The sequence below is a fragment of the Cheilinus undulatus genome, linkage group 2 (genome assembly GCF_018320785.1).
Source record: "Cheilinus undulatus linkage group 2, ASM1832078v1, whole genome shotgun sequence".
NCBI lineage: Eukaryota > Metazoa > Chordata > Actinopteri > Labriformes > Labridae > Cheilinus > Cheilinus undulatus.
In genome coordinates, this window is record NC_054866.1 from 56,460,848 (window position 1) to 56,477,917 (window position 17,070).

At 38.9% G+C, this 17,070-nt stretch overlaps 1 protein-coding gene across 1 annotated transcript in view; it reads left to right on the top strand.

The window, feature by feature from the left end:
- kirrel3b (kirre like nephrin family adhesion molecule 3b) overlaps positions 1-17,070 on the top strand; it is a 322,138-nt gene that overhangs the window by 189,193 nt on the left and 115,875 nt on the right. Inside the window, exon 3 of the mRNA XM_041809908.1 lies at positions 9,333-9,482. Within this exon, the coding sequence (XP_041665842.1) occupies positions 9,333-9,482 (150 nt within the window). The remainder of the gene's footprint in view (positions 1-9,332; positions 9,483-17,070) is intronic.

Consider the following 17,070-nt stretch of genomic DNA (forward strand, 5'->3'; position numbering starts at 1 on the left):
TGCCACTATTGTCCTGCTTGTTGCTATTTTTCCCCCTTTTTGCCATTTTCTGTCAATTTTCATAAAAGCTGCCTTTTGCCATTAAATACCACTTTTTCCCCATTTGTGCCACCTTTTTACAGCATTTTGCTAATTTTTGACACCTTTATGTTGCTTTTTGCCCATTTTTGTCACTTTTCACTGATTTTTTGCTACATATTTGTTTTTGACCATGTTTGTTTGTTTTGTCACTTCTCTCCCACTTTTGCCTGTTTCTGCCCGTTTTTCCCACTTTTCTTTCCCATTTTTGCCCCTTTTCACCATTTTTTATTCTTCGTTGCTACGTTAAGCCCATTTTTGCCACTTCTTTTTGCCACTTTTTGCCTATTTTTGCCACTATTGTCCTGCTTTTTGCTATTTGTCCCCCTTTTTGCCATTTTCTGACAATTTTCACACATACAAGCTACCACTTTTTTCCCCATTTGTGCCGCCTTTTTACAGCTTTTTACTCATTTTTACCATCTTTATGCTGCTTTTTGCCCATTTTAGTCACTTTTCACTGATTTTTTTGATATGTTTTTGCCACTTTTTCCCCCATTTCTGCTCGTTTTTTACAGCTTTTTGCTCATTTTTGCCACCTTTATGTTGCTTTTTTGCCCATTTTAGTCACTTTTCACTGATTTTTTGCTACGTTTTTGCCAGTGTTTGCCAACTATAACTAATTTTTTTGTCACTTATCTCCCATTTTTGCCTGTTTCTGCCCATTTTTCCTCCTTTCAGCCATTTTTGATACTTTGTTGCCGCAAGCCCATTTTTACCACGTCTTTTTGCTATTTTTTGCCTTTATTTGCCACTATTGTACTGCTTTTCGCTATTTTCCCCCTTGTTGTCATCTTTTGCCAATTTTTACACATACAAACAGCCACTTTTTCCCCATTTGTGCACTTTTAGCTCATTTTTGCCACCTTTATGTTGCTTTTTGCCTGTTTTAGTCACTTTTCACTGATTTTTTGATACGTCTTTTCCACTTTTGACCATTTTTGCCACCTGTAACTCATTTTTTGTCTCTTTCCGTCTGGTGTTGCTACTTTTCCTCCCCATTTTAGCTCCTCCTTGGGCATTTTCTCCACCTTTAACTTATTTTTACTGCCCACTTTAACCTTCTTCACCACTTTTAACCACTTAGATTGCCGCTCTTGCAAAGGTTTTTTTCAACTATTTGGCTCTCTGGTAGAGCTGGGTTGAGTAAGACTGCTCTGCAGAATCAAACATTCATTAAAGTCTGTGTTAGATGCTCTTTTTTCTGCGTGTTTGGCAGAGAAGCACAAAAATTGGAGTGAAATGTAAAATCAATAGTTGCACTGGTCTTTCTGTGCTGCTTCAGGCTGCTAAATGGCTTTTTGAAGAGTAGCTGGCATCCTCTAATTACGCTGCACCTCATGTATAATTGCCTTAATTGTTTAATTTGGAGAAAAAGTGGCTACTGCACCACCATTTAGTAGCCGGTTGTTCAACCAATCAAGGCTTTATGTATATTCATGACCTTGATGAATTTCAAGGAAACACATCGCTCCTCTAAATAAACATTTACAACCTTCTGAAGCACTGAGAGACTGAATGAGAGAATCCATAAAAGCCCCCATAAAAGTAGAACGCCCGCGTCATTTACTGAAATGATCATTAAATTCTTCCAAAGCAGGGATGCGTTTGAGTCAAACACAGCTTTCAGTGCACAACAGGGCGCTTTTTCTTCAACAACACATCGTCTATGTGGCCTCCAAGAACATTGAAATGATAGAACATCATGGTATTCAACAGCAGTCACTTTGAGAACACAATGGCCTGCTATGAAAATGGAGGATTAAATATGTATTTCACTTGAGATCGAGGGTCGTCTACCCCCGACCTTTAGCAAAGACTGGTAGAGGCCCTCGGCGTCACCGATCAGGTCTGTAATTAAACCTCAGTGGCCAACAGAGCCCCAGTAAAGCTGTGCTTTTCCCTCCTCAGGCTCTTATCAGACCCAGGGGAAGAGGAAGAGGTTGCAGTAAACAATGCTTCTGCAGCCTCTGAGTCTCTTCTGGAGGAAGATGAGGCAGACAAGGAGAGCAGTCATGATTGCCAGAGATGGAGAGAGAGCAAAAAAAAGAGGAGTACGGTTTTATTTATGGTCAGATGGAGGAGGGATGTCTTTTTATCCTCTTCTATTTCTATTGGTTTAAGAAGACAATCAAGATTTAATCTCATTTGGAGTATGGCCTAGAGATGAAGGAACAGAGAGAACATTGGGTCACCGCACTGGAGGGATCTACAGTAGAAAAACCATCAGAGAGTTGAAATCGCAGTCATCAGATGCACTAATCCTGGCCTAAGCTCCCCCTGGGCCTCTCTACTCTAAATTCACTGTACAGTCAGAGCCAAAATGTGAAGGGGGAGTCAAGCATCTGCTGTACAAATTCACCTGTTCACATGTCAGAGAGGGAGCTGGCTCATGGCTGGACTTTCTGAATGTATGTGGACGTCTGAATGCTTTGTTAAAGTTGTCCAACTCAGGCTACATGATCTAGTTAGACATTGATTTAGTCTGACATATATACACCTCCATCAGACAAAACCTGGACTCAGCCTTCTTCTTCCTCATGCTGATGGTTTCTGCAGCGACCTTTGACCTGGGGAAGCATAGATGCTAACCAGCACAGGAGTGGAGCTGTCTTCTGTCTTTGCATTTGTAAGAAAGTAGAGTGTGGAGTGCACAGGACATTTTAAGGGCTCCAGACGTGGCTGTTAGATCTCACATAGAGATGCAGGTGGATTGTCCTCTCTATTTTTCCCTCCAGTTGTGCATAAGGCGAGTACAGAGTGCATGTTGTTAAGGTGGCTGCTGGAAACACTGAAGTGCTTTTGTCCTTGAAAAATGCACTGGTTTCTGAATGAGGAGGAATGGCTGCACGCCAGGACAAGATAGGTAGAATCACCAGCATGACACAGACAGGGGCTGAGTGCCTTCTATTGAGACAGATGACACTTTTTCAGAATAAAGCGCTGCACAGCTGTCCTTTTTATCACCCCTGCCTACATAAACAAGCAGTACATGCAGCAGTAAAGAGTGATGGTACATCCACAATGAAAGGAAAGTGGCAGCTGTATACATAAAAAGTGCGACGAATGGGATGTTGCACGGAGCATTTCAATAATATAGGTCTGCTTGGCTATTCATAGAAAGAAGCTGCGTCGGCAGCGCTGAGCTCCGCCTGGGACCTGTTTCCATTCACGGGAGCAGTGATTAAACCTAGAGAACTCTTTCACCATTCAGCGGCAGAAATCGCTGCACAAAAGCCAATGATTCCTATCTGTCTCTGGATTTCCTATTCATTCCCTTCTGTGTCATGCTTTTCCACTCTAATTAAAGAAAAGTAAAGTAGCCCACAAGCGCTCAGAACATACCAATCAATGTCATGAATATGCATGGCAGAGAATTTATCTGCTGTGCATGGTGATAATTACAAGAGACAAAGCGCTTATAAGTGACTTCTTCTGGGTTACGCTCAGTAAAGCTGTGGGGAAACGTGTTTACATTTTGCTGTGTGCTGAGGATGTAGAGCTCTAGAGATGCACAAGAGGACAATCATGTGCAGACCAAGCATGTGGCACTCGCCTTTCATCAGACAAACCTGAACGCGGCGCTCACCTGTTCTCAGCTGCAGCTAACCTGCTTCCATCCCTTGTGGTTACAGTGTATGAAACATGTGTTGGATGAGTGCTATAAATCACTAGGCCATACACACATGCACATACACCATTGATCCAGCCTGGAGACAAATCCATTTCCTCCTGATGGATTCATTACTCCTTAATGGGTCTATTTTACATTGTTTGCTTTGGGTAACACATTGTGTCTTTAAACCTGCTGAGACCGAAGATCAATGGTCCTTTAGAGGAACACATCGCATGTGCAGAGGGGATCAGTCTTCATACGGACCATAATTATGCTAGTCAAATTGACAAAATGCATCATCAAGGTGCCTAGCAATTGACAAAACACATTACAGATTGCTTCTGGAATATCAGATCTGGTCATGTACCGTCCACCACAAATGCAGATGGTTCCTGGACCCAGCTAATGCAGGCCGATGACCTGGAAGACAGCCGTATCCTCACACAGCATGATGATCCTTGGTCTGCTGGGGGCATGGATGCTAACTGGCATCATCGTCTGTTTGTGTAGCAGGAATGGACAGAGCACACCTTACTAGGACGAGCAAACCAGTGCATCTGACCACAGTCCTGTCCTATCTCAGAGGAAGTGGCCTAGGGTCAACCCAGGTCAACCCAAAGTTACTGAACGCTGGAATTACACTCTAACATGTAAACTTTTGTTGGTCATTTGCCCCCCCCCCCCCCCCCCCATGGCTATTTTGGTTCCAAATTTTGAAATATTATTCCCCCAGAAAACCTTAGAAAAGGGAAACTTTGACCTCAGAAATTATTCATTGTAAGTCACATTAATCAGTTTGTTTCCCACACTTACACAGAAATCTTAAATAGTCAAATTTCATTCTATTCTAGTTTTTGTCTGCATATTTCCATTGCCCTTATTTTCATTTTTTTGCTACTTTAATTCCATTATGACTGCTTTTAGCCCATTTTTCACACTTTCAACCAGCTTCTTGCAAGTTTTTGCCCCTTTATTTATTTATTTATTTATTTATTTTTTTGCCTTTTTTGCCACTTTCACTCATTTAAGCTGCATTTGGCAAAAAAATGCCACTAATTTCCATTTTGACACACCTTGATGCTTTTTCTGATTTTTGCCAATTTTAGTCATTTTTCACTTATTTTTCTCTACATTTTCTCCACTTTTGTGCCTTTTTTGCTACCTGTAACAATTTTTTTTTGTCATTTTTCTCCCAGTGTTTGCCACTTTGAAATCTTTTTGCCCCTTTATTGTTACTTTCTCACTTTTTTGCCACTTTTATCCTGCTTTTTGCAATTTTTTGCCCCTTTTTTCCATTTCTCGCCCATTTAAAAAGACTGTTGCAATTAAATGCCACTAATTTCCATTTTGCCACTCTTTCATGCTATTTGCTTCATGTTTTTTTTCTGATTTTTGCCCATTTTTGCCACTTTTCACTCATTTTTCTCAATGTTTTTGCCACTTTTAAACCATTTTTGCCACTTTCTGTCCCTTTTTGCTTTTCTTCAAGTGTTTGCCACTTTAAGCCCTTTTTTGCCACGTTTTTTGTTACTTTTCTCCCTTTTTTGCCCCTTTTATCCTGCTTTTTGCAATTTTTTGCCCCTTTTTGCCACTTCTCACCCATTTAAGCTGCTTTTTGCTATCAAATGCCACTTTTTGCCCATTTTTCTCACCTTTTTTTTCTGATTTTTGCCCATTTTATTCACTTTCACTCATTTTTTGCATCGTTTTTGCCACTTTTAACTCATTATTTGGTCACTTCCCACCCATTTTTGCCACATTTCTCCCAGTGTTCGCTGCTTTTTGACCACTTTTGCCACCTTTAACATATTTTAATTGCAGCTTTTCACCACTTAGATTGTGGCTCTTGCAGATATGTTTTTCAACAGTTGGGCTCTTTGGTTGAGGAACACTGCTCTAGCATCTTCTGGCTGCTGTGATCAGGTGATCCCACATGATGATAATGAATGACTGACAGATCAGCGGGCTGTCTTACTGCTGTGAAGTACACAGCTAGGGACAGTTAGCTGACTCGTCCAGCGGTCCATGGGGGACAGGCTGGCCTGAGCCTAAATTATGATCCCAGTCTGCCCCTGGTCACATCACTCTGATTGTGCAATGATCATTACCCTTGTGATCCACAGTGGCACTACAGCTTTGAATCTCATCAATGAACATAAAATCTCCGCGACGTGCCTCTGCAGATGACCTTGTCACATAAAAGTGTGTCCTCTAAATACGGCATCATACTGAGCATGAAAAGGCAGATCTCTCCTTTTAACTCAGAGCTTATTCATGTTATTAATGGATGCTTTTAGTTATGATCAGGTCTCTATTAACCCCGTTTCATTTACAACGTCCCCTCCTGAAATGTACTTCCCTGCACTTAGCTAGGTGCATATCAAAGAGAGGAGAGATTCATTAGCCGTTGACTTGTTTTCTTCTAAATAGCTGCCATTTCTGCTCATTTTTATAAAGTCAGCTTTCTGCTCTGTTAATCTTTTCCCAAGCTTTAACGTCTATGTTTGGGTGTTCTTTGTCCTCTGCATCCTCCCACTTTACAGACCCTTAAGATTAAAGGCTCCACGTAGGAGGACGGCCTAATCGGCTGTAACTCACCCCACCAGCCAAAAACCAGGCCCACTTCATGCTCTATTAAAGGCAACTGGATTCAGTGAAGCTCCAGCCAGTAATTGGACTTAGAGCATATGATGGGCTTTGCACCACACAAATTCAAGGACATTAAAGGCTGCCCGCTCTGTTATGTTCATTTTGGGCGCTAACACATAGAAGCAGTGTGTAAAAGCTTTAAAGAGAGAAAGCTTGAAGCGAACATGAGTCACTGGCTTCCTCTTACGGAAAAATCAATATTTTACTCCCCAACATTTATTGGCTGTGACCCAACAGTCGGACGGTTCTGTACTGATGGACTTTTTGGAAAGGAAATGACAAGTGTGTGAGAGTGGAGTGTGAAGTTTTCTTTCACAGAGCATGAGCCGGGAGAGAGGCTTTATTAAAAGTCAGGCAGAGTTCTCCGGTCCTATCATGTTTCATCATTGATCCATTTCTTACACTGGAGGGAAAAGCAATTCTGAGCTACCATTCTGGACCCTTTTCAGTCTGCATCTATTCTCATTTCAATCCAAATATTGTATCTCCAATAATTACAGCGATGGAGTTGGAGAAAGCGTAAACCAGTCTGTAGAGACAAGCAATTCCAAAAGCATGGGAGAAACCCCGTAAAACCAGCCATTCTTCTTTCTGCTGATTCGTCCCAGTGGAGGATCACTCTCCTCAACTCTCTCAATGCCTATTTCCATAATGGTGGAGGGGAGATCTGCAAAATTTCACTTGACTTGTGCAAAAAGCCCAGGTCTCTTGATATTACTCTGCTTTCTTGTATTATTAAACTATAAATCATTTCACACAGTAATGCTGCAACAACCCAGAATGCTGCTCCTGTGTTTGCAGTTAAATATGTTTCTCTATAATGTAGCGACCTGCAGAGCAGCCTATTAACGATGCCAGTATGGCTGTGAAACCTGACACTATAGATGTATGTGTAGGTCAGTCAACCTGAAAATCTCAGATCACTTACTATTTATATTAACCATTGAAATGGCTCTGTTAGTCACCATGCCAAAGATAGAACTGTGTGTTTTACAGTGACATGTGCAGAACTGTGTGTTTTACACTGACATGTGCAGAACTGTGTGTTTTACAGTGACATGTTATTAAAATACAGCTACTAAAGTGCAGATGAGTACAGAGCTGTGAAAACTATTTCCGCTTCCTGATATCTGTTTTTTTTTCCATATTTGTCACTTAAATGTTTCAGATTATCAAACTAAAGTATCTGGAAAAATCTAGAAATATATATATATATATATATATATATATATATATATATATATATATAAAAAATCCGTCTATAACTATATATAAATACATATTAATATATATAAATAAATATAAATCCATCTATAAATATATATATATATATATATATATATATATATATATATATATATATATATATATATAAAGCCATCTATGAATCTATCTATAAATATCTATAAATCCGTCTATTAATATAAATAATTATAAATCCATCTATAAATATAAATATCTATAAATCCATTTATAAATATCTATAAATCCATCTATTAATCCATCTATAAATATCTATGAACATATATCTATAAATCCATATATAACAATATATCTATAAATATCTATAAATCCATCTATAAATATCTATGAATCATCTATAATTATCTATAAATATTTATATATATATATGAATCCATCTTTAGATATCTATAAATATATATAAATCCATCTATAACTATATAAATATATATATATGAATATACATAAATATCAATAAATCCATCTATAAATATCTATAAATATCTATAAATCTATCTATAAATATAAATATCTATAAATCCATCTATAAATATAAATAAATATAATTCCATCTATAACCATATAAATATATATATATATGAATATACATAAATATCAATAAATCCATCTATAAATATCTATAAATATCAATAAATCCATCTATAAATATAAATATCTATAAATCCATCTATAAATATCTATAAATATATATATAAATCCATCTATAACTATATATAAATATATATGAATACATTTAAATACTATAAATCCATCTATAAATATCTATAAATCCGTCTATAAACATAAATATCTATAAATCCATCCATCTGACTAGACCACTCCAGAACCTTCTTTTAGTCTTTAGTCCACTCAGAGGTGGACTTGCTGGTGTGTTGGGATCGTGGTCCTGCTCCAGAACCCAAGTGGTCTTGATCTTGAGGTCATAAACTGATGTTTGGACATTGTCCTTCAGGATTTTCGGTTAGAGAGCAGAATTCATGGTTCTAGTGTTCCAGGTTCTGGTCCAGACCCTCACACTACCACCACCATGTCTGACTGTTGGTCTGATGTTCTTCTGATGAAATGCTGGGTTAGTTTGACTCCTGATGAACCCACCCTCCAGGACTTTATTCTGGTCAGTCCTCAGAATATTTTCCCAGAAGTCTTGGGATCATCAGGATGTTTTTTTTTTTTTTTTGTCAAATGTGAGACAAGCCTATGTGTTCTTGGTGCTCAGCAGTGGTTTTGGTCTTGGAACTCTCCCATGATGCCATTGTTGCCCAGTCTCTTTCTGATGGTTGAGTCATGACCTCTGACCTTAACTGAGCCAGTGAGGCCTGCAGGTCTTTAGATGTTGTTCTGGGTTCCTCTTGGACCTCCTGGTTGAGTCGTCATGTTGGTAGGCCAGGTTTTTCTCCATTTGTGGGTAATGGCTCTCACCTTGGTTGACTCCCACTGTCTGTGTAAGCTTTTCCAGACTGATAGATGTAAAAGAAAACACTGAAAGCTGACTTTAGTATTGAGGCAGGCTATCTTGGTCCAGTGATAACATTATTTTTCTGATCTTAGATATGTAAGAGTGGCGAATGTTCAACACTGTCCTTTCATTGTTCATACCCTTCCTCATCACTGCAGAACTTCTCTGTTGTGATGTTCTGAATGCAAGGCTTGAAATGAAACATGTATTTTCTTCATTTGGCTAATGAGTGATGTTTTTAAAGGTGACTCAAATGTGTTTGCTCTGCAGGCTATCCTCGCTACACAGTGATTGGCGACCACGGTTCAGGAGAGCACCATTTGCGAATCCAGCGTGTCGAGCTGATAGATGATGCCGTGTTTGAGTGCCAGGCCGTCCAGGCCGCCACGAGGTCCCGTCCCGCCCGTCTCACTGTGCTGGGTGAGTCCGAACTAATCACACACACAATCCAAACAACACCGCAGCACCAGCCAGCCCCCTCCAGTCACTGAGGTGCAAAGCAGATTTATTGGCGTCACTGCCTTTTCATGCTGCTGTCAGTTTTTCATTCTAGTGTGATGAGAAAATGAGACAAACAATCACATCCTCATGTTACCTCTCTGTTGTTCTTCTGGCTGCGTGTGAAATGTCTGAGCTTTGATTGATCTGCAGCATTAGCACTGTTCTGTTTGGTCTGGTACTGAGATCCAGGTCCAGGTGTTCTTAACCCTTAGGCGTCACTTTAATTTGCTACCCTTTAAAGCCATTAAGGACAAAAATGTCCACTTAAAAAAAACTGCTATAAAAACTAAACAGATTCATATTTTTTTCTTCTTTTTTTTGCATAAATCTCTTAAACAACTTCAGCTGTGCTCAAAACTACCAAACATTCAATCATTTTGAGGATTTTAACCCTTTAAATGCCAGTGTGATTACTTAAAGATCAAAAAATATGGTTTGACTGGGAGTCAATGGGACGTTTTTGTCCTTAATGACTCCAAAGGGTAGCAAATCAGACGCTACACAAAAACTAATAATGCATCAAAGTCAGTATTTTAGCTAATGTTTGACATACCCAGAACTGATTTAACAAAACACCCCCTACCCTCCCAACAGCAGTTATGTGGAAAATAATTCCAGTTTTTGTGGGTTTTTTTTTTTTAGAAAAATATGACCATCCTGTAATCAAACTGGCATTTAAAGGGTTAAAATCCTGAAAATTATTCAATAATCGATTGTTTTGATCAGGACCAAAGTTAATCAAAAGATCTGACCAAAAAAAGCAGAAAAAAATATCAATGTATACTATTTTATCGCCATTTTTGTAAGTGGACATTTTTGTCCTTAATGACTTTAAAGGGTAGTAAATTTTAAATCAGATGCTACACAAAAACTAAAAATTCATCAAAGTCAATATTTTGGCTAATCACGAACATGTCAAAACTGTATTTAGATATAATGCCCCAGCCATCCAACATTTGGTTAAAGGAAGATTTCACATTTTTCACTTTCTTTCATTAAAAACCACACTGACTTTAAGTAATCACACTGGCATTGAAAGGGTTCAGATCCTCAAAATGATTGAATGTTTGGTAGTTTTGAGCACAGCTGAAGTTGTTTAAGAGATTTATGCAAAAAAAAAAGCAGAAAAAAAATTAATGTGTTCAGTTTTTATAGCAGCTTTTTGGAAGTGGACATTTTTGTCCTTAATGGCTTTAAAGGATAGTAAATTTGTTTTAGTGTTCCCCTGACCTCTAAGAGCAATTGAAATTTGAATTCAAAAATTTGGCTTGAAAGAAACTTTGTTGCAAAAAATGAGACCATATGTACTAACACAGCCAACATGGTGAGCAGAGAAAGAGGAAACATTTACCCAAATGGACAAAAATATCCTTAGTGATGCCTGAGGGTTAAGGAGAGCATGACAGTGAGCCCATGTGCATCATCCCAAACACTCCTCACAATCACTACTCTAGTGCCTCAAAACTGAACAGTCCTAGCAGTGAGCTCTTACTAGCAGTGAGGGTTTACTGGCAGAGAAATGAAACGTTTACATGTTCTTATCCAAAAATGATCAGAAAACTGAGAACAAAGGCCTGCTGCTCTATTCAAACCATTAAGAAGGAAGTTAAATCAGTGCACATTTCTCCCAGTGTTAATTTGTCTAAACCCGATACGGACCCTACAGTTCACTCTCATTTCCTTCCTCTGTATGTTGCCTCCATTTTCATTATGACTGTAAGCTTGAGAGGTTACTGCTCCTTAATTCAACTGCATTGGGTTATCATTCAGCGCCGCCATTACTGTCTCAGTGCAATCGCTGGCTCCCGTCACCTTCTCGGCCCCTTCCAGCTTCACACTGTGCACCGTCTCTTGTTGGAGAAAAGAAGGAGAGGGAATGAATGAGGAGAAAGAGGGCTGAGAGAGAGAGAGGGGTGTCTGCCGCGCAGTGTCCCCGCCACGAGCTGCTGATCCGCCTTATTGATCCAGTCTAATGAAAAGTGAAACTAACGATTTGTAGGGGGAGAAGGCAGCAGGAGAAAAAGAGAGGAGGGAAGACAAATGGCAGCAGAACATTTCTGCGACTGCTAAGACCCTGCAAATGGATATGAGTGAATAATTATGGATATTTCTTCAAAGAGCTAAAAATGTGTCGGAACTGCTCTTTCCCTACCCTCAGACAATTCCTCCTACCTCACATGTTTCAGTGTTTTGCTTCTTTGGCATGGTGCCTTTCACAGAAACTGCCTTTTTATGGAATGACAAGCTGGAGAGAGAGAACAGATTCAAGAAGTTGATCCTTGCTCTGTGTCGCAGCGAGGTCACTGGTAAGAGATTTCATCACTTCAACCGTTCAGATTCAACTCAGAGAATTTCAGGGCTCAACAAAACCGCTGACAAACACTAGGGCCTTTGTTGATCCTTCCTTAGAAATCTAGACAAAAGTGCTGATTCTTTTCAAAAACCATAAAAGTCGTGTACTGATATGTCTACAGTCGCCATGGTAACCGTTATGCACTTGTCTACAAAGTTTACTCCTCGTTAGCGGCTACGTCACGTGTTTTGTTGCTCTGATCGCCCTTTCCCAAACGCCATCTATGAGAGGTTTACCATCTGGCATGTCAGGTTAATTTATTTATATGTTGTTAGATTTTTAAACGTTCTTGTTAGGTGTTTTATTTTACTATTTATTTTACTTTAAAAGCACTTCATAAAAACATGATCCTTTATACATCGTACCTATTATTATTAAATACTACCACTTACTGACACTTTTGCTTGAGATGAAAGAAGTACGAGTATGGTGTTTAAGAAATAAAGAAATATTTATCAAACTAAAGTTTTAACTTTAACATCTCTGCTTAGTTGTAACAGTTTATAAATCAGAGTGTCTTAATTCACTGAGCATTAAAATAAATAATGTAAAAGAGCCCAGGAGACAAACACACCAGGTAGAAAATAACCTGTGCTGTAAAGTGAATGATCAGGTGTTGTTAGCGTTTTTGCTAACATTAGCAACATTAGCTATCATGGCTTGAGCCCATGTTGTTGTTAGCATCATTGCTAACATTAGCAACATTAGCTATCATGGCTTGAGCCCATGTTGTTGTTAGCATCATTGCTAACATTAGCAACATTAGCTATCATGGCTTGATCCTGTGTTGTTGTTAGCATCTTTGCTAACATTAGCAACATTAGCTATCATGGCTTGAGCCCATGTTGTTGTTAGCATCATTGCTAACATTAGCAACATTAGCTATCATGGCTTGATCCTGTGTTGTTGTTAGCATCATTGCTAACATTAGCAACATTAGCTATCATGGCTTGATCCTGTGTTGTTGTTAGCATCTTTGCTAGCATTAGCAACATTAGCTATCATGGCTTGATCCTGTGTTGTTGGTAGCATCTTTTCTAGCATTAGCAACATTAGCTATCATAGCTTGTTGATGGCTGCATTTGACCTGCTTTTAACCCTTTCACCCTAGGGACGTAAACATCCATGCAGGAGGACTACGGGAGGAAGTTGTGGTCAAACTTAGTAATGTGATTAAATTGCATTACTATTTTTTTTTAATGTGATAAGCCTTCCAGATGAATTGTACATACATACATGATATATATATATATATATATATATATATATATATAAGGCATAACAAGAATCTTATCTCAATAATAAGATGAGATTTTACTGTATTTTTAAAACTTTGGTAACAGAATTTATGACTATAAATGTTTTCTTTGATTTAAGTGAAATACTTGAAAAGATTGAGGTCCATTTAGAAAAGTGTAACTTTTTATCCTCTTGCACTGATTATCACTGCAAACATGTGCTACAGCTACGTCTGTAAAGAAACTACATCTCATAAGACATTTCTTACCTCAACAAGAAATTTTGTGACTATGTAGTCCCGCGAGATCTCGTCACCTTTTTCTTAAAAGTCTTGCCCCTCCCAAACTCTTTGTGTGGGAGGTTGTGAAATATATCCTATGCATATTCATCATATTGATAGATGCTACTCAGCTAAAATATGAAATTTGGTCCCTATGACCCAGCCCTAGTTTCACTGAGAGTTTCTGTGTCTGTGACTCTGCCATTTCATTTAAAACAGCCAGATCTATGAGCAGACCCCTACACAAAGCTGACTCTGATCATTCTAGTTTTTGTTCCAGGCCTTTTGCTGCTGTGCCGTCCTGGTTTAGCATTTCTCAAACTGACTTCTCAGGTTAATTCCAACAATGGCCCTTTATTCAGGAATGCAGGATTTGGACTGCATCAATCCAGGGCGGAGGAGAGCGAGGGAGGGGAAGCCTTGATTGAGGGTGAGAGAGTTTATCATTCGTCACCATAAGCCTGAATAGAAGCTGTTTGTTTAATCCCCCGCCGAGCAAGCTGACTCCTGAACACACTGCAGAGAAAACTTCAGGCTGACACACACACACTCAAGGTAATGGAGGAAATATATGCAAGGCCTGTGTCACTGCAAACTCCAAGCTGTCAATTTACTTGCCAGTGGTGACAGAGTGTGTCTATTGACTTGGAAGACAGCTACGACCCCACACACCTGTGCGTGCACAAACGTATTCACATGAATGCAAAGACATAAACACGGTGAACCCACACATCCAGCGTGCCTTCTCCGGCTGACAGCAGAATAAATCTACAAGTCAAAGCCTCCATCTTTCATAACTCAATATCAGCCCAATTCCTGCATGCGCCGTATCAGAGGAACTTCTCTCCTCTGACTTTGATGGGCTTGGAGGGAAGTGAACATAAATATTTACTGGCACACGGAGAAAAAGCTTTATCACTGCCCGGGAGAATACTGTACATTTTTGATTTTCTGAGTTTGTCCTTGACAGTCAAATAGCTGAGACTGATGCAGTCACCTGACCTAACCCGCACCTTTACAAGAAAGTAAGGTGGAGAAGCTTAGCCTGACATTAAGCTAACAGTCTGTCTGGAAAGTTACAGTCATTTCTGAGCTCATGAACCAGACGAGTCCTCCCTAATTATGAGCATGTGTTTGTTTTCTGGAGTGTGCTGCTTCAAATCTTAGCTCTGATAACAGTGATGGCCATGAAATGAAGGGTTATTAGTCCCATCTAAGCTGAACAGGAAGAAGACATTCACATGTTTACTGATGACAGGGTCCAAACTCATTCAGCCTTCCTGGTCAGCAGCACTTCTCTGCTCACCCTTCAAAGTAAAAGCCCCCCTGAACACCGCACCGTTACACAGAGATGGATGGCTTCACTGATCTATCAGAGGTGGCTAAAGAACAGGACCAGTGGTGTGCATGGGGGGGGCTGGGGGGGCATCCCCCCTCATGGCCCAATTGTTGAAAAACATACGCTAAAGTGCCCTCCTGGTTGGCAAAACACAACTGCTCTCTTGGGTGGAAAAACACACTAAATTCCAATAGACCATTAGGACCAAGAAATACTATGAAACATTACTGTTGCAGTGACTTTTATGTTGGGCCCTTTTTTGATCTATACTGAGCCAGAACTATATCTCACAGAACCAGTTTGGATTATCTGGTGCTAATATGGTGTTAAAATGCACTAGAATACAGGAAATGGCATCTACTTCATTGAAAATGTTCTGGGGGAAGACCCCCTCCGGCTTAGAGACTAATGGAGTCAGACGTGCCTACAGGAGCTCCTGCAAAACGCTCTTAACCCTTCTGCCCTCCTCGGGCATTTTTGGCCATTTTTCTCAACTTTATTTTCTTTTCTTTTTTTTAAATTTGTGATCATTTTGTCAGTTTTACAGCTTGTGGCATGAATTTTTACAGGAACTTTTCTTTTTCGTTACATTTTTGAAATCCAACATGTTTTACTCTTAAATGTCATTCCTACTCTCTCAGTGAATTTACTACCCTCTGGACACCTTCAAGGCAAAAATGTACATGAACAAAAAACTGCTATTAAATCAACATACATCAATATTTTTTCTACTTTTTTTCATAAATCTCTTTAACAACTTCAGACCTGCTCAAAACTACCAAACATTCAATCATTTTTAAGATTTTAACCCTTTAAATGCCAGTTTGATTATTTGAAGTGAATTATTTTCCATAAAATGAATAGTGGAAAGAAGGGGCTTTGGTGCTGATGAGAGTCTTGAATGAGTCAAAGATTAGCAACAAAACTGATTTGATTGCGCTTGTATTTTTTATGTAGTGCCAGCTTTAACATTAGGGCACCCTCTGGACACCTTCGAGGCAAAAATGTACGTTAAAAAAAACTGCCATTACATCAGCATACATCAATATTTTTTTCTACTTTTTTTCAGAAATCTCTTTAACAACTTCAGACCTGCTCAAATCTACCAAACATTCAATAATTCTCAGAATTGTAACCCTTTAAACTCACACAAAAACTCTCCATAATATAACGGGCAAAAATAGAAGAATTTGGTGCATGGTCCTACAATGAGGAAATGCTTGAATCTGGTGGAATACGGTAAAAATGTCAAATTTCACTAGATTTCTTCACATTGAAATGCTGACATTAAAGAATGCATGATTTTGTACTGCAACGACAGTGAGATTAAAAAACCTGGTTTTAATGGAAGTCAATGGGGGCATTTTTGCCTCGAAGGTGTCCAAAGGGTAGTAAATTTCAGGAGGGTGCAAGGGTTAAAAGAACATCAGGGCATCTCCACAAACTTTCTATCATTACAGTTTGACTCCACAAGCTCACTTTTGCAACTCAATCCTTTACAAAGGTCTTTAATCTCAAAAATCTGTAGCTCTCTTCAATCATATGATAGTTATTTAACCACCAACATGAAGGAAACTTAGGATTGGTTTTTGATGATTATTGGTGGGAACCTGCACTGAAGGTTATTCTCAAAGCCTCTATTTGTACCCGTTTGACCTTGATACAGTTCAAAGTTGTATTTAGACATCACTATTCAAAGACCAGGCTGGCACAGATTTTCCCAAATACAGTAGATGTTTGTGACAGATGTGGAGGCTCTCCCTGCAGTCTTACACAGATGTTTTTTTATTGTCCAGCCCGTTTATTTCATTACCATGTCCAAGGTATTCCCAAAAACTATTGACACTTCAACACACATTGGTATTTTTGGTCTTCCGGAAAAATATACCTGATACTCTAATAAAGAATTGGAAGTAATCGCTTTTACAAAACACCACCTCCTTCTTAACTGGAAATCCACAACAGCTCCCTCCAGCACATAATGGGTTAATGAGGTTATGTCCTTTTGAAAAGTAGAGAAAATTAGATATTCAGAAAGGGGACACTTCAACAAGTTCTACAATAAATGGCATCCTTTTATGGACTTTTTAAAATATGAATATTTACTATTATTTATTTATTTGTATTTATTCTTATGTTTTTGTGACCACTTTAATTATTTTATACAAACTATGTATAAGTTCTATTTTCATCTATTTTATGTTTTTATGTTTTGCAGTAGTTATTCGTTCCTGAGGGAACAAGGAGGTCATGTGATCAGGTGGATTTGTTTGTTTGTTTGTTAGCAACATAACTC